This window comes from Apodemus sylvaticus, chromosome 10 (assembly GCF_947179515.1).
Source record: "Apodemus sylvaticus chromosome 10, mApoSyl1.1, whole genome shotgun sequence".
Lineage (NCBI taxonomy): Eukaryota > Metazoa > Chordata > Mammalia > Rodentia > Muridae > Apodemus > Apodemus sylvaticus.
The window spans coordinates 97,692,446-97,718,895 of NC_067481.1; the positions used below are offsets into that span (position 1 = coordinate 97,692,446).

The 26,450-nt window shown below is 53.8% G+C and overlaps 3 protein-coding genes and 1 pseudogene across 10 annotated transcripts in view; 2 read left to right on the top strand and 2 right to left on the bottom strand.

Moving 5' to 3' along the window:
• The window catches only part of Kremen2 (kringle containing transmembrane protein 2), a 3,770-nt gene extending 895 nt beyond the window's left edge, over nucleotides 1–2,875 (top strand). The window contains exons 3-9 of one of the 4 annotated variants that reach the window (XM_052196235.1): nucleotides 457–548; nucleotides 624–748; nucleotides 933–1,086; nucleotides 1,406–1,738; nucleotides 1,818–1,943; nucleotides 2,025–2,103; nucleotides 2,329–2,875. In XM_052196235.1, coding sequence (XP_052052195.1) covers nucleotides 457–548; nucleotides 624–748; nucleotides 933–1,086; nucleotides 1,406–1,738; nucleotides 1,818–1,943; nucleotides 2,025–2,103; nucleotides 2,329–2,539 — 1,120 coding nt within the window. In that variant the 3' untranslated portion in view covers nucleotides 2,540–2,875. The remainder of the gene's footprint in view (nucleotides 1–456; nucleotides 549–623; nucleotides 749–932; nucleotides 1,087–1,405; nucleotides 1,739–1,817; nucleotides 1,944–2,024; nucleotides 2,104–2,328) is intronic. The other 3 variants (XM_052196236.1, XM_052196237.1, XM_052196238.1) reach the window with 3 other exon arrangements.
• An 811-nt stretch (nucleotides 2,876–3,686) lies between these two features.
• Nucleotides 3,687–7,501, top strand: Paqr4 (progestin and adipoQ receptor family member 4). 2 transcript variants are annotated; one of them, XM_052195346.1, is made up of 3 exons: nucleotides 3,687–4,228; nucleotides 5,883–6,104; nucleotides 6,189–7,501. In XM_052195346.1, exons 1-3 carry the CDS (start codon nucleotides 4,063–4,065, stop codon nucleotides 6,647–6,649), a joined length of 849 nt encoding a protein of 282 aa, XP_052051306.1. In that variant the 5' UTR covers nucleotides 3,687–4,062; the 3' UTR covers nucleotides 6,650–7,501. The 2 variants fall into 2 exon arrangements, with proteins under 2 accessions (XP_052051306.1, XP_052051307.1); XM_052195347.1 differs by having other exon boundaries at nucleotides 3,689–4,228; nucleotides 6,216–7,501.
• Nucleotides 7,502–7,512: 11 nt separating this feature from the next.
• Nucleotides 7,513–18,769, bottom strand: Pkmyt1 (protein kinase, membrane associated tyrosine/threonine 1). 4 transcript variants are annotated; one of them, XM_052195343.1, is made up of 8 exons: nucleotides 18,540–18,769; nucleotides 18,015–18,197; nucleotides 11,344–11,825; nucleotides 9,895–10,388; nucleotides 9,169–9,275; nucleotides 8,869–9,041; nucleotides 8,549–8,706; nucleotides 7,513–7,975 (listed from the first exon to the last, which is right to left on the bottom strand). In XM_052195343.1, the coding sequence occupies exons 3-8, from the start codon at nucleotides 11,692–11,694 to the stop codon at nucleotides 7,708–7,710; spliced, it is 1,551 nt and encodes a 516-aa protein (XP_052051303.1). In that variant the 5' UTR covers nucleotides 11,695–11,825; nucleotides 18,015–18,197; nucleotides 18,540–18,769; the 3' UTR covers nucleotides 7,513–7,707. The 4 variants fall into 4 exon arrangements, with proteins under 4 accessions (XP_052051303.1, XP_052051304.1, XP_052051301.1 ...); XM_052195344.1 differs by lacking the exon at nucleotides 18,015–18,197 and having other exon boundaries at nucleotides 7,513–7,728; nucleotides 7,815–7,892; nucleotides 18,540–18,767; XM_052195345.1 differs by lacking the exon at nucleotides 18,015–18,197 and having other exon boundaries at nucleotides 7,628–7,728; nucleotides 7,815–7,975; nucleotides 18,540–18,768.
• LOC127695638 (uncharacterized) lies at nucleotides 16,007–16,103 on the bottom strand (annotated as a pseudogene).
• Nucleotides 18,770–26,450: the final 7,681 nt, after the last annotated feature.

Below are 26,450 nucleotides of genomic sequence, written 5' to 3' on the forward strand. Positions count from 1 at the left end.
AGAGGCCCTGGGATGTCTGATCTGGTTGGACCCGCCCCCTGGAATGATTTGACTGGCTCTGCCTCTCTTGCTTGAGCAGAGACTGTCATATGAGGCATTCAAAGCCACAGCGTTCTTCAGGAGCCCCATGGTCAGGGGCTGAAAGGGGGGCTGCTTTTCTGCCCAGCCACAAAGCTTAGGCCTTGCTGTTCGCACCAGTTTTATGCAAGTGAGGAGTAGTATGCACCCACTGAGGTCAGGGAAGGTTCTCACATGAGGTCAAGTCTAACTACCAGGAAAAAAAAAATTCAGGCCCTTATAGAGACTTCTCCTTTGGGAAGTCAACATCCAGGAGCCCGTGGAGAAAGTGTACTGACAGGGAGAAGCATGGCCTCAGAAACACACGGACTTGGTGGCCACATTGCATAGACCATAGGCCAGACTGAGGGCTTCTCACCATCTCCCTCCTGCTCACAGGAACCCAGACGGAGATGTGCAGCCGTGGTGCTACGTGGCAGAGACAGAAGAGGGCATCTACTGGCGCTACTGTGATATCCCCACATGTCACAGTGAGTAAACTCTGGAGCCCACCCAGCCAGAGGGTGCCTTTCAGGGGTGAGACGCTAACTCTGCTCCCTCCACAGTGCCTGGGTACCTGGGCTGCTTCGTGGACTCTGGGGCTCCCCCTGCTCTCAGTGGTCCCAGTGGCACCTCCACAAAGCTCACAGTCCAGGTGTGCCTTCGATTCTGCCGCATGAAGGGCTACCAGGTACTGTTCTAGAGCCCAGATCTAGACCCTTGACCTTGACCTCAGAACCCTACCCAGCTCCCAACACAGATGCCAAACTTGACACTCTAACTTCTGAACCTCACCAGTTCCCTACTTCCCTGTCCCACTACTCCACCCATATCCACCATCCCTGCCTTTGAGGTCACCCAGTCTGTGCTCCCAGCTGGCTGGCGTGGAGGCTGGTTATGCCTGCTTCTGTGGCTCTGAAAGTGACCTGGCCCGGGGACGCCCAGCCCCTGCCACCGACTGTGACCAGATCTGTTTTGGCCACCCAGGCCAGTTGTGTGGAGGCGATGGACGATTGGGCATCTATGAAGGTAAGACATAGACCAGAATGAAGGGTGGAGTCTAATGTGCCTTTTCCCCAATAGGAGTGGAATTGGGACGCCTTCTGTTGGAATGGGGCATGATAGGGAGACAAAGGTTGAAGGCGGGATCTGTAATGGGCCTGAGGCTGAACCTGATGGTGAAGCCAACACTTGATTAGGAATTGGTCCGAAGGCGGGTCCTATTTAAAGAAACTGTGCGGTGGGTGCCAGTACCGGGGCAGGAATGAGGCCTAGCTCGAAGTCATCCGGATCACTGGAAAGAAAGCCAGGCTGGCCTCTGTTGCTTGACCGCTTGCTCTGCCCGCAGTGTCTGTGGGCTCCTGCCAGGGAAACTGGACGGCTCCCCAAGGCGTCATCTACTCCCCGGATTTTCCGGATGAGTATGGGCCAGACCGGAACTGCAGCTGGGTACTGGGCCAACTGGGCACTGTGCTAGAGCTCACCTTCCGCCTCTTCGAGTTGGCCGATTCTCGAGACCGGCTGGAGCTACGCGACGCCTCGTCGGGCAACCTGCTCCGTGCCTTCGACGGCGCCCATCCGCCGCCGCCGGGGCCGCTGCACCTGCGCACTGCTGCACTGCTGCTCACCTTCCGCAGCGACGCACGAGGCCATGCTCAAGGCTTCGCGCTCACCTACCGCGGTGAGCCAGGGCCCGGTCCTCTTGCCGCCGCCCACACAACTTCACTCCTGGCCACCTCGCCTCACACGTCTCTCCGCAGGGCTGCGGGATACAGCGGAGGACAGAGCATCTCCAGAGGATTCAGCTGAGACTCCCGCAGAGGACCCCGATGGGGCTAACGCGAGCTGCAGCCCCAAGCCCGGACCCGCACAGGCTTCTATAGGTGGTGAGGCTGACTTACAAGGTGGGAGTTAAACAAGGAGTGGCCTCTCGGAGGCCTGTCCTCACCGCACCCCTGTGCCCGCAGCCCGAGTCTTCTCCACCGTGACGGCCATCTCTGTGCTGCTGCTGCTGCTCCTGTCGCTACTGCGTTTGCTGCGTCGACGGTGCGGGCGCTGGGGCAGGGCCTGAGGGCAGAGCCCGCAGTGGGCGCCTGATGCCTCGTGCCTCGGGTGCGGGGTCTCCGGTGGGAAGCCTGGGCTGGGGAACAAAGCTAGGAAGGTCCTGGGTTCTTGAGTGGGCGAGGCCTTGGGAGAACTGGTTCGCAGGCAGAGCAGGATGTTAGAGGCAGGGCTGAGTGTGGGTCCAGCTGACGTCTGCTCCCTCTCTAGGAGCTGTCTGCTGGCTCCAGGAAAAGGGTCTCTGGCCATGGGACCTTCCCGGGGCCCCGGGAGAAGCTGGGCTGTGTGGTACCGCCGGCCCCGAGGGGTGGCCCTGCCCTGTCCCCCAGGGGACTCTCAAGCTGAGGGTCCTGCTGCGGGCTACCGGCCCCTGAGTGCCTCCAGCCAGAGCTCCTTGCGTTCGCTCGTCTCTGCTCTTTGACCCCAGACGTACGTGCGTCCCTCACCACTTCTGCCAGCGAGATGGACACCTGAGATATTATGCAGCACCCTACCTCGACCCTGTACCCCTTTAAAGGCAGCTCGGCCTCTGGTCATCTCGGGGAAACCAGAAAATCGGACAGGAAGTATCCGGTGCTATTTGGGAACTTGGCCTGACTCTTGGGGTCCGTATGACTGAAGCCAAAAGACAAAGGGAATCCAACACCCTAATTCATGGACCTTGATGTGATGGGTGGTGTTTGGTTTCAGGGTTCTCTGTGCCTCTTTTGGGGGGTGGTCCTGGACTGCTGCCCTCGATCAAAGGTTAGGGGCCAAAAAAGTGATCTAAAGACTCAGTATAGACTTAAAATAAAAGGCCTATTTTGGTAGAGGCTTCAGCAAGTTCTTTGCGTGAGGAAGAACCTATGTTAACAAGGGTGTGAGGCAGGGGTCTGCGGGTGAGATGCTGGATGCTCGCATGGTGAGCTTTCTGACAAAAGGATGTGGAAATTGGTCGTGGGTACTTTTAAGAGGAAGAGGTACCTTCCTTGTCCCTGCTAGAGTAGAGGGGAACCGACTTTGACTGGTCTCCTGCCTTGCCCGTTCCTTGCCTGGGCAGGGCTAAGGGTGTGCTTTGTGGGCGATAAAAGGGAGTGAACTGGGTGGAACCCAAGCTCGACGCAGCCTGGCCGGAAGGGCTGGGCCTCGCCAAGGATTTCAGGTGCACCACACATCTTAGACGCTTGGCTTTCCCGCCAATAGAAATATACCCCCAAAGTGGGTAAGCGCGGGCTCTGCTCCGGACTCATCGGAAGGGGGTGGGGGAGTTAGTCAGCAGCACCTTGGACAGAGTCTGACGAGTTGCCGGGTTGTGTACTTGAGGTAGGTGCCCAAAGGTGCGACGGCCTGAAGGTCACTAAGAAAGCTGGGGTGTGATATGTTGGTAGACCCAAGGCGCTAGGCCACTCCAGTAGAGGAGCCCAACACAGAACGCCACGTCCCAAACCAACAACCACTCCATGCAAAGAAGGTTGGACCCGCATATGTTAAAAAGAGAAGGCCTGGGCGGTCTCGGGGCGGAGCATCCCCGTCCGCAGCGCCCATTGGTCCCTGCAACGCGAACGTCAGGAATCCAGCGCGCGAAACACAGGCAGGGTGGCGGGGGCGAGGAGCCGGGGTGGAGCCTGCTGTCCCCTCCGGCGTCCGGCCGCGCCCGTCCTCCGGGCTGCGGCGAGACGCCCGGCTGCCGTTGCGGCCAAGCGCTCTCCCTCCGCCGCTCTGCCACGGTGGAGCTGAATGCACTGAGCTCCGACACTGGGGTTTCCAGCTTCCTCTCTCTTGCGGGGGCGTCGAACTCGCGCGTGCGCAGCGCGTAAGGGAAGGGGGCCGGGATCCCCCGGCTGACCCCGGCAGGGCGACCGGACAGCCGGAGGTGAATCGGGATGAGCTTCCCAGCGCTGCAGCTCCACTGAGAAGGGAAGCCCAGGGGCAGAGGGTCGCCGGTCGGCCGCAGTACGTGAGGCCATGGCGTTCCTGACCGGGCCGCGTCTTCTGGACTGGGCTAGCTCGCCGCCGCACCTGCAGTTCAATAAGTTCGTATTGACCGGCTACCGGCCGGCCAGCAGCGGCTCGGGCTGCTTGCGCAGCCTTTTCTACCTACACAACGAGCTGGGCAACATCTACACACACGGTAGGTGAGCCGCGCCCCGATTCATGCTTCTTGCAGTCGCGGCCGCCTTGCCTGTGAGCACAGCAGCCCCCCAAGTCCAAGTCCTGGACTGTCGCTGCCCTGGTTGGGTCGGGCGCCGCGGTGACAAAGCTGCCATTGTCCCAAGCTTCGTTGCCAGCTTCTGCTTTCCCAGTAGTGCCCCAAGGCAGAAGAGGGGAGCCGAGTGGGAGCCAGCTTAATCCGGCTGAGCTCTAGGGGTAAGAATCCTGGTATCCCCTTAGTAATCCTGCGCCTTGGGCACCCTCCCCCTCCAGCGCTCATCCTGGAGATGGGCGTTCACTGGCTAGGAGGAGTCGGAGAGAAGAAAACCGCCCCTGCCTGACCCAAGCCCCTCCTCGCGGTAGCCTTGAGTCCCCGCGACCATAGCAGTACCATGGGGCTCCGCCTGGTGGCTCATTCCCCCCACCCCGCCCCCTAACACACTTCTTGCGGGGCCCCTAGAGCTCTGCTGACACAGCCCTGGCCTGTCCTTGAGCCGCCCCAGCTGGGAGAGGGAACTAGAGTCAGCTAGGTTTAGACTTGGGCTTTTCTCTAGAGGAAGAGCGCTATTGTTTAGTCACACCCCCAAGAGTGGAGCTGATGCCTGCGCTGCTTGTCCTCTCTCTGTTTAAGGCAATGCCAACTGCCTGTGGGGAAGGGAGGAATGTCCAAGAAAGGCTAGCACTGGAAGGATCGGAGCACCGGAGAGCACCCCAGTGGAGATAGGATAGGCGTCTTCCAGTGTTCCCCTGCATCTGGCGTTTCCCAGCTTGCTTTCTTTCTTTTTTTTCTTTCTTTTTTATTTTTGGTTTTTTTTTCGAGACAGGGTTTCTCTGTGTAGCCCTGGTTGTCTTGGAACTCACTCTGTAGACCAGACTGGCCTCAAACTCGGAGATCCACCTGCCTCTGCCTCCCAGATTACAGGCGTGTGCCACCACGGCCCGGCTCCTAGCTTGCTTTCTTTATGGAAAACAAAAAGATCCAAAGCCTCCTTCTGCCTGGACATTTGACAATGTTAAGTAACCCTGAGGCTGGTGTGTCCCTCCTGTCCTAAGCAGAACTCAGGCTGAGGTCTTGCATCTCTAGGTTTCTGCAGACACTCCGGGACGGACAGACAGACCTGGTCTGGCCTCCTGTGTAGCAGGGAGGAGCTGTGGCTTTAACCAGGAATTAGTCTGCCCTGGTTCCTCCTCTATCCTTTGCCTGCTGGCTGGGCTCAGCTGGGACAGATTACTCCAAGCTTGTCTCTGCACCTGCAAAGTGGGGCTTATTGCCTCTGCTTCCTAGATCTGCGGAGATCGTTCTGAAAGTTGGTAGCCCACAAGCCCTGCCTGCCTCCGTGTGGGTGGGCAGCAGCACTGAACTCTGCCTCGCTCCATAGTCAGGCTACCTTTATTTTTTAACATAGTGTATGAGTGGGTGGGCGTCCTTCTGCCCAGGAATGTGGAGGTCAGAAGACAATTTGTGAGGCCTGCTTCTCTCCTACCGTGTGGAGTCCAGGATCAAGCTAAGGCTGTCAGGCTTAACAGCTTTTATCGACTAAGCTCTTTTTCCTGGCTCCAATTGCTGTCTTTTATGGATGTGATTCTCCTGTTATGCTGAATGTGTCTGATGTACAACTCTCCCTCCTTTCTAGGGCTAGCCCTGCTGGGCTTCCTGGTGCTGGTGCCAATGACCATGCCCTGGAGTCAGCTGGGCAAGGATGGCTGGCTAGGAGGTACACACTGTGTGGCTTGCCTGGCCCCCCCTGCAGCCTCCGTGCTCTATCATCTCTTCATGTGCCACCAAGGGGGCAGTGCTGTGTACACCCGGCTCCTTGCCTTGGATATGTGTGGAGTCTGCCTTGTCAACACCCTAGGTGAGCCGGGGGTCCCAGGAAGGTGGAGGCAAGGGCCACTGGTGGGAGCCCTGGGTTGGGAAGACCAGCTAATTTGGATTTCAGTCCTTTCTCTGCTCTCTCTGTCTACAGGGGCCCTGCCCATCATCCACTGCACTCTGGCGTGCCGACCCTGGCTTCGCCCAGCTGCCCTGATGGGTTACACTGCACTGTCCGGTGTAGCCGGCTGGAGAGCCCTCACTGCCCCTTCCACCAGTGCCCGGCTTCGCGCCTTTGGTTGGCAAGCTGGGGCCCGCCTGCTGGTGTTTGGGGCCCGTGGAGTGGGGCTGGGTTCAGGGGCTCCAGGCTCCCTGCCCTGCTACTTGCGCATGGACGCCCTGGCTCTGCTTGGAGGGCTGGTGAATGTGGCGCGTCTGCCAGAGCGTTGGGGGCCTGGTCGCTTCGACTACTGGGGCAACTCCCACCAGATCATGCACTTGCTGAGCGTGGGCTCCATCCTCCAGCTGCACGCTGGGGTTGTGCCTGACCTGCTCTGGGCTGCACACCATGCCTGCCCCCCAGACTGAGCTGCCTCCTAGCTGCCAAACTGGCCTGCCCACAGCTTTCTGGGACAAATTACACCACCTTTCCTCCTGCTGGTCTGCAAGGGGCTGGCTCCCTGGAAGAACCAGCACATGGGACTTCCCAGCTGGGAGAGCACTCTTCATTCCTGCCCATGGATTCACCATCTCCTGCACCCAGCCCTTCAGATCCCAGCTGCCCCTCTCCTAGCCATACTCCCTCCTGGGTACTGTTTTGCTGTCATTAGAATGAAACCTTTTTTTTTTCTTCTCCCAATTTACCCTGTTTACCTGTGAGAGTCTCTGTCAATTGAGTTCTGCCAACTTACCAAGCCTCTAGCCCAGAACCACTACCCCTATGTTGCTGCTCCCGTCCTACACGTCCTGTCCTGGATTCTTGAACTACTCTCTCTGACCCTGCTTCCTAAGCGCCATCTTCCTGCTCTGCATGCCAAACCTCTCAGCAGCCAGAATGTTGCTGTTCCTGTCATTCCTGCAGTGAGGATGCGGAGGAGAGGGACCAGGCTTCTCTCAGAATCAAGTGGCACTGGCCCTGCTTGTGTCATCTGGCCAGGAGACATGAGGAGAGCTGCTGCTTCCCAGGGCGACAGGCAGGTGTGGAATGGAGGCTTTGGACTCATGGTCCACTGGACCAAGGACTCGGCTTCAGTGCCGTGGTCTGACTGACCTGCCCACCAGAGACTTGTGTGCTCACAAAATCCCTATACAGTGGGTGGCTCCAGCCTGCTGACCCAAGGGCACTCTAAAGCAGGGTGCCGACTCACAGCCAGATCATCCCAAAGGCCCAAGGCCCTAGGCAACATCAATAAAGAGACAAGAAGAGCTGTTGCCACATGAGCAACCTTGGGTGTTCCCAGGACGCATTCCTTTTTATTAGATACAGAACTTTCAGGGGACAGGTGGGCAAGAAGATCAGAGACTTAAAAGCACCAAGGCTGGCTGGGCCTGTGGCTCAGGCTGGGTCTAGGGAGTCCTCAAATAGGCTGAGGAGGTTCCTTGGCTCAAAGGTGGGGCAGGGACCTCTTGGAGGCTCTGAGTCCATATCAGTTAGGTCCAGGGCATCCCTTGGGGGAGGAACACAAAGGAATACGACACTGGGTCCTAGAGACAACTGTGCCCAGCCCCACCCTGGGCTGGCTCAGCTCCTCACCTTGGAATGTGCCTGCCCCGAGGGGTGGAGGTTCTCCTAGTGATTCGGGACAGGATGGTCTCTGGGGAGAGTGAGGGACTACAAGAAAGAGGACAAGCAGGGTGTTGAGGGTTGGGCAAAGTAGACTATAAACAGCTCTGCTCCTTCTTGGCTCCAGGCTCCTGCTTGGTGAAGGTACAAGGCCACAATTGAAATAAACACTGGCAGCTGACACGTTCTCCCACCTGACCGCGTTCATGGGTTAAGTCTGTCCTTTTTCAGGTTCAGCTGAGCTGGGTGTCGAGTTTTGGTAATTGAAGCTTTCCTAGGATTTTGCTATGTTAGAAAGAGCCTTCAGAGTGAGGAGACGGTTCTATAAAGGGAGGGATCCCAAGAGTGCACCATTCCTCCTTGCAGCCGTTTCTTAATTATACACTCTTTCCCTTGGCTAGCAGACACCTGGGAGCAGGGAACCCTCTCAGGACAGGGACTTACCAGGCGCTGGGAGGCGTCCACTCAGGGGAAGACAGCACTTTATCTCTCAACAGGGGCAGCTCTAGAGTTGGGGACTGCAGTCCTGCCCTGAATGTCAGAACTGCCCAGACAGACCAGCAGCTACCTCTACACTGGCAGTCTTTGTCCCGAGTATGACAGAGGCTCATTCACCCGCCTTCTGCATGGGGCCCGAGACCCCTTCCACTGACCACGGTGACAGACACACACACCACCCCTGAGTCCTGGGTTCTCTCACCCACCCTATGCTGTCATCGTCCCAGCTGCTGGAGAGGGTGTTGTCCAGGAGGGGGCTGCACGGTGGAGAGCCAGGTGGCGTGGCTGGTGGGCCTGGAGGCTGCAGCCAACTAGCAGGATGAACCAGCCCATGCCAGAGCCAGCAGAGCAGAGTGACCAGGGCCTAAGGAAGAGGTGAGCCTCAGAAACCAAGCCTTGTGACAAATCACAGCACTTGGGAGGCTGAGGTGGGAAGATGATGAGTTCAAGGACAACCTGATCTATACAGGTTCAGAAGTGAGCCTTGGGAGACCAGGAAGGATAGCCCAGCACCACAAAGGCTTACCTGCCACAGGGCCCAACCTCGACTCAGGGCTTCTGCAGCCATGTACCACAGAACATTCCAGGGACGTGGCTGCCTCAGCATGGGCAAGGCCAGCAGGGCCTCAGCTGTGGCTCGAAGCTGGGGGTCAGGGTCCAGCATCATGGTGAGGACGGAACGCAGCTCAGCAGACAGACCTGCCGATGAGGCAGGGCCATGTCAGGCCAGGGTAAGGCCGGACCCTTAGTCCAGTGGTGCCCCCACTACTCACCACCCTCGCCAGAAGCTGGCAATAGCTGGCTCTTCCTCTCAACTCCTACTCACCAGCAGTGAACTCAGGGGGCAAGTATCCCTGGCGCAGCTGCTGCCAGCCCTCTCCACCATGGGGCAGTTCCATGTTGCAGGCCACTTCCAAGATGGTGAGACCCAGACTAGGAAGGACAGGACACGAAGACAAACAGAGCCAAGTAAGCTTTGTGGCACAGATGCCAGTCCTACCCAGCATCCTGGTGGGAAGGGCTGTTCTCTTCTACCATAAACCATAAAGCTAGTGAGGGGGAGGAGCTCTGAGGAGAGCCCTGGAGGCCACTGAACACCAGCCAAGATGGACCCCACATTCAAGCAGTTAACCCAGTGGAGGGAGGGAAGGAGGGCCGTCAGAGCCTCAGAACCACACTGACATGCAAATTGGTTTCCATGGTTACTAGGGTTGGCATCGGGCATTCTGTAGAGACAAACAGAATACACTGAAGCAGGGCAGTATGGACTCAAAACTCTGGGCCTGGCTATAGTCCTCGATGTTAACTGCGGACCTGACAAATCCCTCCACCTCGTTACCCTCCCGTCCCGGAGCACAGCCATGGAGCTGCGAGGAGATGGCTAGCCTACAATGTAAGGGGCTCTGGTGGGCTTGATGCTTACTCTGGGGGCCTCTCAGCCAGCGGGAGGGACAGCACCCCCCAGGCCGGAATGCCTCCCTGTCCTCTGCCAGGAAAGAGCTCCTCTATGGGGCAGGCCCTTCCTTTCTGCTGACCCTCACCCCAGCCTCACCTGAACACATCTGCTGCTGTCCCATAGGAGCCCTGCAGCAGCTCTGGGGCCATGTAGCGAGGATCTCCCTCCTGGGCCTCGCCAGCACTGGTTGAACCCAGCTCCACAAGTAGTCCAAAGTCGCCCAGCTTACAGCGGCCCCTCGGGCCCAGGAAGATGTTGGCAGGCTTGACATCAAGGTGAACCAGGCCTTGACTATGCAGATGGTCCAGGGCGAGGAGAGTGTCCCGCAGGTAGCCCCAGACCTGGGCCTCCGGCAGGCTGGCCCCCCAGGCCTCACAGTGTTGCTGCAGGCTGGGCCCGCAGAGCTCTGTCTGCAGGTACAGGATGCCACCCTCTTCCCAGGCCCGCTCCAGTCTCACGCAGTGTGGATGCTGCCCCACCTTCTCGTGGCCGCCTACCTCAGCCAGCTTACGAGTTCGGTCTTTAGGGCCTCGGAAGGGCGACATGGAGCGCTTAACAGCATACAGTCGCCCATCTTCCTTGGAGCGCACCTAGAAGGGAGGGGTTGCCCAGAAGCAGGATGCAGGGGTGGGGTTGGGGGGGCAATCAAAGAACTGTTCCGACTTCACATGTAGGGAATACATGTCAGCCTTGGGTCTCTGCATGCAATAACAACTAACTGGACACATGTCCCCTGTAGAATGGTGCACCAGAGACCCAGCAACAGAGGAGATGGGGCAGACCTATGCCCTCTGGCCAGGGTCCGGGACTGAGAGGAAACGGTAGTCCCCAAAAACATTGGCAGTGTGCTCTACTGTGTCCAAGCTTTGCTCTGGTGAGGAACTGATCCAAGGGCCTGTGCTGCTTGCATTTTAAATAAAATTCCTTTAAAATAATGCTTGCATAAAGGAAAGCTACTATTTTAGGAGAAATATAGTTAAAAAATTAAAACCATATTAAAGAAAATGACGGTCTGGAGAGACAGTTAAGAGCACTGACTGTTCTTACAGAGGTCATAAGTTCAGCTCCCAGAATCCAACTGGTGTCGCACAACCATCTGTAATGGAATCCAATGCCCTCTTCTGGTATGTCTGAAGACTCTGTGTGTGTGTGTGTGTGTGTGTGTGTGTGTGTGTGTGTGTGTGTGTGTGTAAATCTTTAAAAAAAAAAAACAAAAGAAAATGAGGATGAGGCAGGGAAAGGACCAGCTTCTGACCCTGCTGGCCTGGGGAACACTGTCAGCCCCAGGTCAGACAGGAGCAGGCATGGACCCAGCACAGCCATCTCCAGGCAGAGAGCGGAGAACTGCTGTGGCTGTGCTGGGCCTGGACAAGAGGCCGGTGTGCGTGAGGCAGCTCCTGAAGGTACCTGATCTTGGGATGGAGAGGTGGCTATAAGCCTAGAGGAAGTCTGTCAGAGACAAAAGGGCAGCAGGATGCCTAGGACACTGTCCCACTGAGGAGGGAACCCAAGCAGAGAGGCCTGGGAAAGCACCCTCCCGTTTACCTTGAAGACTTCTCCGTAGGAGCCGTGCCCCAGGCGGCTGAGCCTCTGGAAGTTCTGCTGAAAGAAGGACTCTGGCCGGCTCGGGTCATAGCCAGGACTCTGCAGGGTCTCTGAGGTTTCACACAGGAAAGACACCCTCCGGGGCTGGGGCTGGTGCCAGCCTGGGGTCCGAGGGGGGAACAGACGGCTGATAGGGATGCTGCCCTTGGCAGGGGGCCGAGGTGGAAGGCTCCGGCTGAGGCCCCCAGGCCTTTTGAGGGAGAAACCAGGCTCTGCATGTCGGAAGTAAGCTGGAACTGGGATGGGGGTGCCGCTTAGGGGTGGTGGGGTGCCCTCAGCGGGCATGGACATGGCTAGAGGATCCAAGCACAAAGCAATGTGTCCACTCAAACAGTGCTTGATCCTGTGGCCAACAAGAGAGCCACTTCTCTGCTACACACACGTTGTCCTGTCCACATGAAGGTTGTGTGGGCCACAAGTACCTGTAGAGAAAAGAACAGTGCTGTCACACCCCTGCACACGGTGCCATCATACCCCTGCACACAGTGCCGTCACACACCTGCACACGGTGCCGTCACACACCTGCACACGGTGCCGTCACACACCTGCACACGGTGCCGTCACACACCTGCACACGGTGTCATCTGAGGCTTGGAGGTGGCAATTACATGGAGTCAGGACCACATCCTGTGTCCCTGTGTCCCCAAGAGCCTCACAGCCAGCAGGGAATTCTAGGCCCGGCCACCCCACAGTTGTCCACTCAGCCGTCCTCCTTGCAGTCTCCCCAAGGACCCTCAGCACCAGTTTAACAGTAAAAACAACTTCTGAGTTCCAAAACTTTCTTCTTCTATTTTCAGAATTATTATACTAGAATGGATTCTCTTCTGGAATATCCCTATAAAATATGAGACCTGAGGACTTCTCAGAAATAGAATGGCGGGGAACTGTTCCCATCATCTTAAGTCTCTGAATGTAGTACTAAAGACAGAGAAACGAAGTGTTTACAGAAGAAAATCTAGCAAATCTTGGTAAGAATGTGGAGAAACAAGTAGTAGGATCTGCAAGCCACTGGCGGTGGGCAGGGTCTGGAGTGAGGCTCTGCTGCCGTGCCTCCTGTCAAACCTGGGGTTTGCCTAGGAGAGCAGGCTCTCAGCATTCCTCAGTCTCCCACCAGCTCCACAGGGCAGAGGCTAGTCTTCAGCTGAGTTGTAGATTAGCCAAACCTTTTCTCTCTCCAGCCCCACTGAAAGACAAGACGGAAGCTCTGCACTGGGCCTAGCAGGCTGAGAAGCCCATGGGTCAAGCCCTAGCTCATTCACAGGAAGAGAGTCCCACACTGGAAGAGGCAAGCAGGGAACGCCAGGGGCCTCTGTCCTGCCTCAGCATCCCACTTCTAAGGCAACATGGCAAGCCAGGGAAAAGGGCACCACCTGTTCCACAGCACAGCTCAGATATTGCCCAGGGTCGAAGCAATCTGTCAAACAGAGTACTGAGGCTGTCCACAGGAAAACTTAACTTTGAAATACTAAGACGTTCATATCTGACAATTCTGTCAACAAAGTAAGGGGGAGGGGTAAATGGAGCTGGGCACAGGGACCATCACCTATAATCTCAGCACTTGGGAGGCAGAGGCAAAGGGTAAGAAGTCCAAGGCTATCCTAGTCACCTATAGAATTTAAGGCCAACATGAGTTCTGAGACCTTCCTCAAAAAAAAAAAAAAAAAACCAACAAAAACCAACAAAAAACCAGAACCTGAAAGATGGCTGAGCAGGGGAAAAGCTTGCCTTCCAAGACTGATGACCAGCCACATCCATGTGATAGCACTCCCGCCCTGATAACAATAAATAGTTCTTAGTGAATGAAAGCTTTAGGTCTTAGCTGTGGGGCTGGGCATGGTGTGTATCCCTGTAATTCCAGTAGGGACAACGAAACACGAAGTTCACGGATCAGCCTGGGTCACATATCCAGATTGTCTCAAAAGAAGGAAGAGGGCTAGGGAGGAGGCGGAGCGGTAAGAGGAGCGAGGGCTCCGCCAGGACTTTCAGCACCCCATGACTGCTGCTGCTGGGGGAACCAAACACCACTCACTTGTAAAACATAGGCAGGCAGGCAGACAAAACACCCACCCACATAAAGTAAAAAACAAGCAGCTAGGAAGAAACCCTGGGCATGATGCCTTCAACGCCAGAATTCAGGAGGCACAGGATCTTATGAGGTGAGAAGAACTTAGTCTTCACAGAGGTATCCAGGCTAGCCAGGGCTACATATACAGTGAGACCCTGCCTAGAACAACAACAAAAAAAAAGGGGGGGGGGGAGGAGAATAAGGAGGAAGAGGAGGAGGAGGAGGAGGAGGAAGAAATGTAGCTCCCTGGCTCAGTGGTAGAACACTCCCTGGCATGTGATAGGCCCTGGTTTGACCCTAAACCAAAACCAAAATGAAGGAAGATATGCTGGGGGCACAGATGTCCTTGCACTCACCATTAGCACTAGGGAAACCCACAATGTTAAACACACACACACAGTTGTCTTTTCAAACAAAAAGACCTCTTTTACCTGGAAGGCTGGGAATAGAAGTGGCTAATAACCTAACCCTGTGGCTCCCCAGATTGTCCCAAGCAAAACCGGAGGTGGCTAGCCCATGTGACTGCTGACCAGATCCTCCCCTAGGCCTTAAGATAACACATGTAACCTATCTACAGAACTGAGACAAGTTTTGATCTAATTATGCTTCCTTATACAGAAGGGATTCTGTTACACCAGGAAACCTTTTTCCAAATTGTACTGTACTTAAATATGCCTATAAACTACCCAGTGTCAAATTCTCGAAGTTTGAACCAACACCAGCTACTGAGTAGTGTTGAACTGGATTTTCTTGTTGCCTTACAGATCAACCATTTATAGGTCCTAAAGGTTGCAGATGTCCCCCATCGCCCACCCCACCCCACACCACACACCTACAAAGAACTAAAGGCCTAAATAAAAGGGGAAACCCGTTCATGGCGATGGTCTTGAAGTTGTGGACCGGTGTATACTTATGGTACATTGTCACCAGACTTTTCTCAAAACAAAGGCCCTCAGGGCAAACTGTACAATCCCTGTTAGAATTCCCGCTGACTTTGTTATTGAAACAATGAGCTTCCCAAGCAGTGGTGGCGCAGGCCTTTACTCCCAGCACTTGGGAGGCAGAGGCAGGTGGATTTCTGAGTTTGAGGCCAGCCTGGTCTACAGAGTGAGTTCCAGGACAGCCAGGGCTATACAGAGAAACCCTGTCTTGAAAAACAAAAAAACAAAACAAAACAAATAAACAAAAAGTTCCAGGACTGCCAGGGCTATAGAGAGAAACCTTGTCTCAGAAAACAAAGTGGGGAAAAAGTAACAAGCTGCTTCCAATTCCTATCCCGCCTTCGAGTGCCCACTGCCAGTCAAACTCACAAAAGACTAAATGTGGAAGAGACATAATTCCAAAGTTTCAAACTTCCTACAAAGCCATAGTAATCGAAAAAGTTTATTCACATAAAGATTAAGGGGATACAACTAAAGGCTCTAAAATTCATTGTTAAATCAATTTTTCTTTGAAGCCGGGCACACTCCTTTAACCCTAGCACTTGAAGCAGGCTGATCTCTGGGAGTTCGAGGCCAGCATAGTCTATGAGCAAGTTCCAGGACAGCCAGGGCTACACAGAGTGACCAAGTGTCATAAAAATTTTATCTTGTTTTTTTTCCCCTCAAGACGGGACTCATTATGTAGTTCAAGGTGGCTCTGAACAGCCTCCTACCTCAACCTCCAGAAAGCTGGAATTACTTATTTTCAAAAAGAATGCCAACCCAACAGGAAAGAAGAATCTTTCTAACAAATGACAGACAACTTGGTAGCTACATGAAAAACATTACTACAGGGGAAAAAAATCAACTTTCTCTACTTTTCTCCCTCAGTACACTTATAGTTTTATTTTGTTTTGAAAAGAGTCTATGTAGCCAGGACTAATCTTAAATTTGAAGCAATCCTCCTGCCTCAGTCTTCTAAGCGCTAGGATTACAAGCATGAGATACCACTAGCTGCCTTTCTTTCTTTCTTTCTTTCTTTCTTTCTTTCTTTCTTTCTTTCTTTCTTTCTTTCTTTCTTTCTTTCTTTCTTTCTTTCTTTCTTTCTTTCTTTCTTTTTGGTTTTCAGAGACAGGGTTTCTCTGTGTAGCCCTGGCTGTCCTGGAACTCACTCTGTAGACCAGGCTGGCCTCAAACTCAGAGATCCGCCTGCCTCTGCCTCCCAGAGTGCTGGTATTAAAGGTGTGCGCCACCACTGCCCAGCACTAGCTGACTTTCATTGACAGAAATATTTGGTTTGATCTTGGAATGTAGGCCTTAGATTCACTAGTAGTCTTATACATATAAGCTTGCTTTCTTTTTCTTTCTTTCTTTCTTTCTTTCTTTCTTTCTTTCTTTCTTTCTTTCTTTCTTTCTTTCTTTCTTTCTTTCTTCCTTCCTTTCTTTCTTTTCTGGTTTTTTTTCCGAGACTGACAGGGTTTCTCTGTGTAGTCCTGGCTGTCCTGGAACTCACTCTGTAGACCAGGCTGGCCTCAAACTCAGAAATCCTCCTGCCTCTGCCTCCCAGAGTGCTGGGATTACAGGCGTGCGCCACCACTGCCCGGCACATATAAGCTTTCTTAGGATGGAACGCTTCACGAATTTGTGTTGTCATCCTTGCGCAGGAGCCATGCTAATCTTCTCTGTGTCGTTCCACTAGGATGCCTTTTCAAAAGTTATTATTCATTTATGGATCACACCATTATTTAAAAGCTACTAGTCATTATGGGTCAAATAAAGGGGCTAACACATGCCAGGAAAGCATTCCACAGAGCTCCATCCTTAGCCCTGCATTTGTGCTTTCTAAATCTGAGACTTTTTTTTGTCTTATTTTTGAGACAAGGTCTCTAGTTCAGGCTGTCTTCATGCTCCCTTCCTGCACAGCCAGGGAAACCCGTGAGGTTTTGATCCTCTGACACCACCTCCAGGGAGCTAGGATCACACACACATCCCACGACATCAAGTTTATGAGGTACTGTGTATCAAACTCAGGGCATGACTCATGTTAGGTAAATGCTAAACCAACTGACTTATTAAAATAACTCCAGGCCCTACATCTGGGATATTTTGAATTAGGAAGAGCACGTGGCACCAGGAGTGTGTGGGGTTGCAACTCTGCACTGACATACAGAAAGCTGAAGGGCTTAAGACTGGGGTCTAGCAAAAATGCTACCCGCTGTCCTAATCAGTGCTTTAGAGAGTAGTTGAAATGACTCAAGGAGAGTAGTGTCCTGGTGTCAGTAACTAACTGTGCCCTTGGGGCAAAAGGGGGCATAAGGTTGCTACAATAGTAATTGTAATTTGTAATTGTACACTGTAATTGAAACAAAGGCAAAAAGAATCCATTTTTGGCAAAGCTACAAGGTATCAAAAGATGCCACACCTAGCCTAGGGTAATAGCTAGATCAAATTACTACTTAGGGCTGGGTGGTGGTGGCAGTGGCACACGCCTGTAATCTCAGCACTCTGGGAGGCAGAGGCAGGTGGATTTCTAAATTCGAGGCCACCCTGGTCTACAGAGTGAGTTTCAGGACAGCCAGGGCTACACAGAGAAACCAGCTCGAAAAAAACCAAATCCAAAAAAAATAAAACAAAACAAAAAACTGTAACAAATTACTACTTAGGTACTTAAATTAAGAGGCTTGGCTGGAAGGCTCTCTTGTGATGGTTCTATTTACTTCAAGAATCCCATCCCAGAGGTGGCATTTATTTATTTATTTATTTGGTTGGTTGGTTGGTTTTTCCGAGACAGGGTTTCTCTGTATAGCCCTGGCTGTCCTGGAACTCACTCTGTAGACCAGGCTGGCCTCAAACTCAGAAATCCGCCTGCCTCTGCCTCCCAAGTGCTGGGATTAAAAGCATGTGCCATCACCCCACCGCCCGGTGGATTTTTTTATTTTATTTTATTTTATTTGCCAGAGGTGGCCTTTTGCTTAGTGATAGAGTACCTGCCTAGCACCATCAGGGTCCTGCATTTGATGTCCACCCTAGAAAAAAAGAAAAAACAAACCCCATCCCAGGTCTTCTTGAAGGAATCAGACTGTCAGGATTCACAGTCATGCTGGTTAATTAAACCTACAGCCTTGGCATGGGGGTGGGGGTGGGGCAGGGTAAGAGTACTTGCCGCCATTCCAAAGGACCAGGTTTGATTCCCTGACACACAAGCATCGGTAATTCCAATTCCAAGGGGATCTGACACCCTGTTCTGACCTATGTGGGCACTAGGCACAAGCGTGGTGCACAGGCACACATACAGACAAAAATACACATACATTTAAAAAAATAGCAAAAGACTCCCCCCCCCCCCCCCAGATGGGGTTTCTCTGTGTAGCCCTGGCTGTCCTGGAACTCACTCTGTAGACCAGGCTGGCCTTGAACTCAGAAATCCGCCTGCCTCTGCCTCCCAAGTGCTGGGATTAAAGGCGTGCGCCACCACTGCCCGGCAATACCTTTTTTTTTAAGGAAGAAGGAATACAGTCTCCATTCCTAGCACCTGGGAATCCATCACCATCTGTCTTCAGCCAAAAGACCGTTCCCTCTCAATGTCATTTTCGTTTCAACATCACTGGTTATTTACATTCTAATACCTCTGGCATGGTCAGACGGCCTTTATGGGGTGAGAAGGATTGGTACTGGAGTCCCGGCGGAGTCCAGAGTGCCTCACCCTCTTACTGAGCTCGACACATCTGTGGACCACCATCTAGTGCAAGACTGTGAGTTCCTCCCGTGCAGGGCCGCTGCTCAATTCGCTCGGTGGGCGAGGGGGAACTCTGACAAACAATTGCGTAGACAGGCTGTCACCCGGGGATGGACGGGCTCTTCCCAGAGGGCGGCGGAGGAAAGAGAGGCAGTGCTGGGAATCCTTTCCCAGTGGGAAGGGACAGGAAGCCCGCGGGAGTAGGCGGGGCGTGAGCGACAGCGCTAACCTGGAGTCATCCGAGGGCTAGCCGGGCCCGTGACAGACAGGGAGGGGTGGGGCTGCTGCAGGGGGCGACCGGACACTGAGAGGAGGCCGGAGGGCCGTCACGGGGCGCAGCGCAGCAGGAGCGCGGGCCAGGGCGCCGGGCGGAAGAGCGGCGCGGCCGGGAGACCTCACTCGGGGCTGGGCTCACCTGGGGAGGCTGGGCGGGTCGCAGCGAGGCGCAGCAGCGAGGTCCCAGGTTCCGGGTCGGCGAAGGCCGCTGGGGACCTCGCAGAGGCCAGGAAGGCCGGGGTCGGGCAGAGGGGCCTCTGGACACCGGGACGAAGCACCCTCCAAGAAGGGGAACGGCCCGTGAACGCGCGCGGAGTCAGCTCGCGCCAAAAATTCCAAACCGGCCTCGAGGCCCCGCCCAGGCTCGCCCGTGGCCCCGCCCCCGCCTGCTGCAGGCGGTCAGGCTTCGGGATCATTGGCTCCGCCTCACGTCCTGCGTGCGCACCGAGGTCTCCCCGCCCCCGAAGTTTGGCCGAGCGATTTCAGTGCGCAGGCGCGCCTCTTCGGGGACCCTTGCAGGCTAGGTAGCTAAATTCTTAGTCCCAGACGCCAGGTGGGAGCGATCCTTGACCCCTCTCCCTCGGTATCTCCAGGACATTTGTCGGCCTTCAGACTATGGTCCCCACACCAGCTGCTCTCCATTGGCTGCCTTAATATTCGTGTCCATTTAAGGAACAGGTAGGGCTCTGCACCAAGTGGCATTTCCTCAGGGAGTTGCCACTGGGGGCAGCACAAGCAAACGCTACGAATAATCTTATGCGCTGGGCGGTGGTAGCGCACGCCTGTAATCCCAGCACTCTGGGAGGCAGAGGCAGGCGGATTTCCGAGTTCCAGGCCAGCCTGGTCTACAGCGAGAGTTCCAGGACAGCCAGGGCTTTATTTACATTTGAAATGTAAATAAAGAAAACATCCAATTAAAAAAAAAAAGCACTAACTGTTCTTCCAGAGGTCCTGAGTTCAATTCCTAGCAACCACATGCTAGGATGTGGTTCACAAACATCTGTAATGGGATCCGATGCCCTTTTCTGGTGTGTCTGAAGATAGCTAGTGTAGTGTACTCACATACATTAAATAAATAAAATCTTTAAAAAAAAAAAAGAAAAAGAAAAAGAAAACTTGATTTAAAAAAAAAGCAAGCCGGGTGGTGGTGGTGCATGCCCTTAACCCCAGCACTTGGGAGGCAGAGGCAGGCGGATTTCTGATTTGAGGCCAGCCTGGTCTACTGAGTGAGTTCCAGGACAGCCAGGGCTACACAGAGAAACCCTGTCTTGAAAAAAAAAAAAGTTGGGTAAAGCGGTGTATAGATCTATAATCCCAGCACTGAGAGACTGGGGAGGCTACAGCAGGGGGAATCTCTGAGTTTGAGGCAGCCCTGATATATGTCAGAAATTCCAGGCCAGCCTGGGCTACATAGTGAGACCCTGTCTCAAAACCCAGGGCAGTTTTAGCAATTTGAACCCTGTCTTGTAAAGGAAATGGGAAAGGGAGTAAAAAGGCTGATTTGTCAGTTCAGTGGTAGCTAGTGGGTGTGAAGCCATTGGTTCAAACCCAGCCTTGCAGGGAGAAATAAAAGCATTTAATTTCAGTGGCATATGTCAGTAAACATCTCACTCTGCAGAGAAAGACTGTACTATACACACAATAAATACAAATTAGTAGTGGTTACAGAAAAGTGTACAGGTGTTGTGTGAGGGAACTAAAGGCAGTATGTTGCTCTGCCAGTCTCCACATGTGTAAAATGAATAATAGCTCCTCCCTACTTGAAGAAACGAGCATCAACTGAGAAAATATACGTGAACTGCTTTTGTTAGAGGAGAGGCAGACCAGAGAGGTCTGCACTTTTCTGCCTAGGTTCATGGTTTCATCAGTTTAAAAGCAAAAAATCATGAATAGAAACAGAAGGTTGGGCTGGAGAGAAGGCTCTGGCTCAGCAGGTAAGAGCACTGACTGCTCTTCCGAAGGTCCTGGGTTCAAATCCCAGCAACCACATGGTGGCTCACAGCCATCCATAAAGAGATCTGACACCCTCTTCTGGTGTCTGAAGACAGCTACAGTACTTACATATAATAAATAAATAAATAAATAAATAAATAAATAAATAAATAAATAAAATCTTTAAAAAAAGTCTCCAGGCAGTGGTGGCTCATGCCTTTAATCCCAGCACTTGGGAGGCAGAATCATGAGGATTTCTGAGTTTGAGGCCAGCCTGGTCTACAGAGTGAGTTCCAGGACAGCCAAGGCTACACAGAGAAATCCTGGGGTTGGGGGGAGAAAAAGAAAAAAGGAACCCCCCCCCCCCAACAGTTGGTTTAATGCTTTTTACCAGTACAGGCGAGAACCACTAGAGGTCTCAACCTGTGGATCAAGACCTATTTGAAGTAATCTAAAGACCATTTCACAGAGGCTGCCTAAGACTGTCAGAACACACATATATTTACATTATGGTTCATAACAGTAGAAAGATTACGTGACAACAATAATAACTTATGGTTGGGGGTCACCTCAACATGAGGATCTGTATTAAAGAGTTGCAGCTTTAGGACAATTGAGAACCACTGATCTACTATAAGAGCCTTCTCTCTCTTTGATGCAAAATGGGCCCACGGGTTGCATCCGTCAAGACCAGAGCTCCTGGTTAAGTCAGGAGTCACTTCTACTCGTACTACGATGGCACAGACAGAGGCTTGTTCCCAAAGGAATCAAAACCAGGACTCTTAGCTGGGCATGGCAATGCACGCCTTTAATCCCAACACTGAGAGCCAGAAGCAGGCCGATCTCTCAGAGTTTGGGGCCAGCCTGATTTCCCTTGCAAGTCTCAGGCCAGCCAAGACTACACGTAGAGACCTTGTCTCAACAACAACAAAAACAAAAAACACTAGGACTCTTGCACTTGAGACCTCAAATCTCCCCCAGGCACTTGGTTCTACAAGCCCCACCCCTCATCCAGGGGAGGACCCCCCCAAACACTCCCAGTGAGACACTTCACCACAGAGCTGTACACACTTCCCAGACTCTTAAGAAGATTCCCTCGCTCAGATGAGATCACAAAAGGAGTGGCCTGACAAGAAAGGGAGGCAAAGACTATACTCAAATGGAACATACAGATCGGAAGGAAGCCAGATGGGAGCTTCTGAGGAGGGGCTGCCTTCTATTTCTGTTGCATAGTGTTTATGAGCATTTGTTACATTGTATATTTCTGTCTAGTGTATGCTTGCTTCTCTATGTGTATCATATATCATGGTTGCAACAATTCTAGTAATTGTCGGGGGTGGGGGGCTGGGAGAGGAGGTTAATAGAGGTCGGCTTTGCCCATTTGTGGGTTCCTGGGTAATGTCTGGGAAGGTGTCCCAAAGGCAGCCAAGGGAAATCGGAAGCTCAGATCTGGCCTAAAGAGCTGCCGACACAGGGCGGAGGGGGCAGCTGAGGGGCAGCAGCACAGCTGCCGGTACAGGAGGTGTCTGCCCACAGGCGCCTGGCTGCGCCTCCAGCTGTCCTCCCACATGCCCACCCTCACAGGTGCTGCTGGAGTTAAGCCACTGTCAGGGAATCCTTTGACACAGCCTGCCATTTTAGGTAGCATGTGTCCTGGGCATCAGCCCTGCGGTTCAGCAGCTACTATCTCCTTGCCCTTGATCCCTGCCAGACACCTCTTCTGTTTAGATATTTGGATACCGGGTCATGTCCCCTGTCCCCTTCATTTCAGGGTGCTCAGCAGCCCAGACTGGTACTCTAGCAGGGGTTGTTTGAGCGCCCAGCTCTGTTCTCAGACTACCTGGGTGGACCCAGTAGGGTGATTCTGCAGGGCTTGAGCAGATAGCAAACTGGCCCAAGGACCCAGGCTGGCTGGCATTTTCCACAGGCCCGTGCCAGCTCCCAAGCAGCCTGGCGCTGGCGAACACACCTCCCGGGTAGCCCCTTGGGATCGCTCCCCTTACCTCCCGGGCTCCCTGCAATGAGTACTGTGTGTCTGGCTCTGCTTAGGGGGCTCTCGGCTGCCATGGCTCTGAAACTTTCTGACATAATCGGGCCTGGGCCTGCTCAGGAGAACGGGGAAAGTTAAGAGGAGGAGAGAAAAACCCCTGGAGTGCTTGGCATCAGACTCTAGCCCAACTCAGCAGCTGTACCAGTTGGGCCAAATGCCTTTTCTTCTCTGCCTCTGTTTCCCCCATCTACAAAACAAGACATCCCAGTAGCTCTGACCCCTGGCTTTTACTGCCCTCACTTTGGAGGAAAGTACTCAGCCTCAGAAAGGCCAGATGATTGCCCAAGGTCCAAGGTCAACTCAGTGACTGCCTAGGACCCATTCAGCTGGCCTTTTGGGGAAACCAAGCAGGAAAAGCAGGAGACCAATGCCCATGATCTGTGACAAAGCAGGCCACGTTGTAGCATGAACGTTCTTCTATCCAGTCGTCCTGAACCCGAAGGGAGCAGTGGGAGCCTGAGCACCCTGTGTCCTTCTCAGTGACTAGTAGAAGATCCAGTCCGCTTGACTTCAAGCAGGATGGAAATGGGCAAGCGTGGGGCTGCTGTACTGAGATGCTGGGCTAAGGGACTCTGCAGTCGATTTTTTTCACAAAAGGTGAATCTTTTGGGGGAAGGTAGAGAGATACTATGGGATTGATCATATGAATGCATGTCTGTAGGAGTCCCAGAGTGGGGAAAGCTTATCAGTGGGGTGTAGCCCTGAGTTGGGGGGGGGGGCAAGAGTGGAGAGATCTCTAGAGCTAGCTTGGTTCTGGGATTGACCTATGAGTGAAAGAAGGGTGCTGAGTATTAGTCTGCTGGCTGCTGGCTGCAAGCACTGGCCTTCGAGGTGTGGTGGGCTCAGAGGGTCCATTGTCTCCACCCTGTCTGGAAGCCAGCATTGGCAAAGTGGCCTCCTCAGCCAGCAGCTCCAGGAGGGCCTGAGGTTTGAGAAGCGCCAACAGACAGACAGGATGCGGGGCTTTCTGGTCTTCAGTCCAAGGTCCAGGTTCTGACTCAATGCTGTCCTTAGCCAGCCCAGTGGGGTCCACAGATTCACTTTGCTACGAGTGGGGGCATTTCCTGGCCAGACACCACCCTAGTGTATCCCTTAGGAGAGCTTGCCTCTCCTAAGCACAACCTGCCAGGCCCCCTGCAGCAAGTCCAGCTCCAGGTTCAACAGTTCAGCCCCTCCCCCCAGAGAATGAAAGATGCTGCAGTCCTAAGCGCCCTGCACAGCCTGCCCCACCCGTCCTAAGCAACAGATCCTGAATTTACCCCTAAAGTCAATTCGGACAAAGAAGAGAAGACAACAGAGAGCAGAGTAATCGATTCCTATGTGACCCTGCCCCGCCCCAGGGGGAGTGAGAGCACAGGATGAGGACTGGAAGTTGGGGTACCCCTCTAGCAAGCCAGTCCTCGTTTGGGGGCAAAAAGATTCATTTCTATGATCCGTGGAGGAATCAGACAGGACAAGAGCTAGTCCCTTGTGACTGCAACCTGAGAGTTCCATAGCTTCTGATACACTGTTGTGTTTTCTGCTTGCCTTTCTAGTAACACTAGTTACCTTTCCCAGGTCTCTGGACCAGCCCTGCTCCCACCTATTCCACAGCTGTGTTTAGGCTGGGCTTAGAGTGCCAGCCTACTCCTCCCCAGCTGCTGGGGGAACATCTGAACCCTTCCAGTCTGGCGCCAGGGCCAGTGTCGTGGACAGGGTGGAGGCGCCCCGGGGAGGCCTATCCCAGCTGTCAGCACCACTGATGGATGAGGGGGTACATTATAGGGAGACCCAGAGGACCAGACGCCTGCTCTGCTCCAGGGGGGGGGAACCCCTGGACTGGCCCCCTGGGGTCTATAAGCAGAGCTGCTGCCCCTCACAGCTGGGGACCTGAGTAAAGGAATATCCCAGAGAGGCTGCTTAAAGCCCCAAAGGGTTGCTGAGCCTTCACACTCCCTGGACATCATGGGCATCAGGGTCTTCCCCGCTGCCCTCCTCCTGCTCTGCGTGACTTCTGAGAGCTTGCAAGGCGGTGAGGGTGGGCTTCTGGGGAGGGTCCTGGCTATGACTGGGGCTGAGATTTGACTAGAATATGAGTTAAGGCAGCTAGGTTCTGGGGGTGGGGATGGAATGAATGCAGTTGGTAGTGTTTCCAGGACAAGCAGAAGTTCACGATCTTTCTTGGCTTCATGGCTGTATGAGACTATACAGCAAGTTTGAGGCTAGCCTGGGGTACATAAGCCCCCTCCCAAAGTTCCAGAATGATCAGGGTTGGGTGGGCCTTGGGGCTAGGAAGCCTCATCCAGTAGAGAATTCAGATGAGAAGGATTTTAGGTGCATTGCACTAGAGGTAGATGTATGTCTGGGTCTAGCCTTTCAGTTTCTGAGATCGCAGCCTTGAATTGTAAGTACCCTTTGCTTCCCTAGGACTTCCCCGACTCCCTTCCAACCTGGGGAAAGGTAAGCGGCCCTCTGGATACTTTTGACCCCAGGGATCTTTGGAGCTTTCTAGATATTCCCTAGATATTCCCCAGCTCTGAGATTCCAGATAAGAAGGCCAGGAGAGCACGGAGTCTTTTCCCAGCAGGCAGCATTAGCAATGTCTGCTTGAGGATATGAAGCTCGGAAACTCATCTTCTTGGGAGAGTCGGGAGATTTGTCCTTGAGAACGTAGAGTCCCTACGATGTGACAACAGGGAGGAAGGTGACTCTGGCGGCATCCAAGGGCAGAGTGCTACAGTGGGACAGGAGCGGGGACCAGGGAGCCGAGAGGCTGCAAGGCTTTGGGACTGAGTGTCATGAACGGGGCCTATGGAGTTCTAAGGGTAGGAGGAGGGATCCCGGAGACTGGATGAAGAGGAGAGGGAACAGAGTCCAGTGATGAGGCTAGAGGGGGGAGGCTATAACAGTGAAAGGAGAGCAAAGTATGCGCTGCTCCTCACATATCCAGGGGTATAGCTTGGCACCCCCATTGATGCCAAGATCCAATCTTCGGTCCCCCAATCCCAGCCTATCCTCTGGCTCTGTCCTTATACCTCCTGTGACCAGAGGGGAAACTGAGGTTTAGAAGCAGAGATTTGGCATCCTGGTTCCCACCTCAATCCTCCCCAACTCAGCGAGCTTTGCCAGGCCAGCCGGCTACATATGAAGCTGAATCTGTTGTGGAGGTGAAAGCAGAGTGGTCCGGAGGCTCCTGCCCCGCTGCGCTGCGCTTCCCTAAGCTAAAGCCCTCGTTTCTCCTCCAGGCTACAGCCCCTCCAGTGGACTGGGGACAGGTGAGGTGAAGGGAGAATTTAGGGGCCGGGGCCAGGACACTCTATCTCTCTCCCCTACGAAGGAGAGCCAGACAGTGCAGGGAAAGAGGATACAGGCAGACAGACATCTTGGAATTGTGGGAAGCGGGGTGCGGTGGTTCCCACCAGTAAACCCCAGGCTCAGAACTTGCAGCAGGAAGGTTTCTGAGCGCTCAAGTCAGCCTGGACTGCATAGCAAGTTCCAGGCCTGCTCGGGTTGCACAGTAAGACTGTTCTACCCTCGTGCTCTACCCCAAAGGGAGGAATGGCGGGATGGACACTGGGCACTTGGTAGAGGCCCATTCTTTGCGTGGTTTGATCTGAGCATAGTCCCAGAAGGAGGGGCAACCCACTGACGAGCGTGACTATGTAGGGGGAGCCCCTCAGCCTGGTACCCTAGGTACGCACCTGCTTTCTTTCTCCCCTAGCCTTTGGAGGAGATGCTAAACCTCAAAAGTCAGGTGAGCTCTACCAGCCTAGCCTCCATCTGTCTGTCTGTCTCCCTTTCCCACACCCTTCCTTCTCTAACCAGGACACAGGAACCCCCAGCAAGGTGAGCATGCCCAGGGGGGAGGATGTCAGCATCTGGGGCCTTCTCTTGCCTCTGAGGCAAACCAGTGAGTGACAGAGGTTGAGGAGGCATTTGGGATATTTTGTTTCTATCTTGTTCTCCGAGAAGACTTTCAAGGCCCCCACACCCCCACTTCAGCTGGGACCCCACACTTCCTTAACTCAGTTCTTTCCCTCCTCACAGGCGCTCCAACTCAAAATGGCTACGGAACAGGTAGAGGTGGGG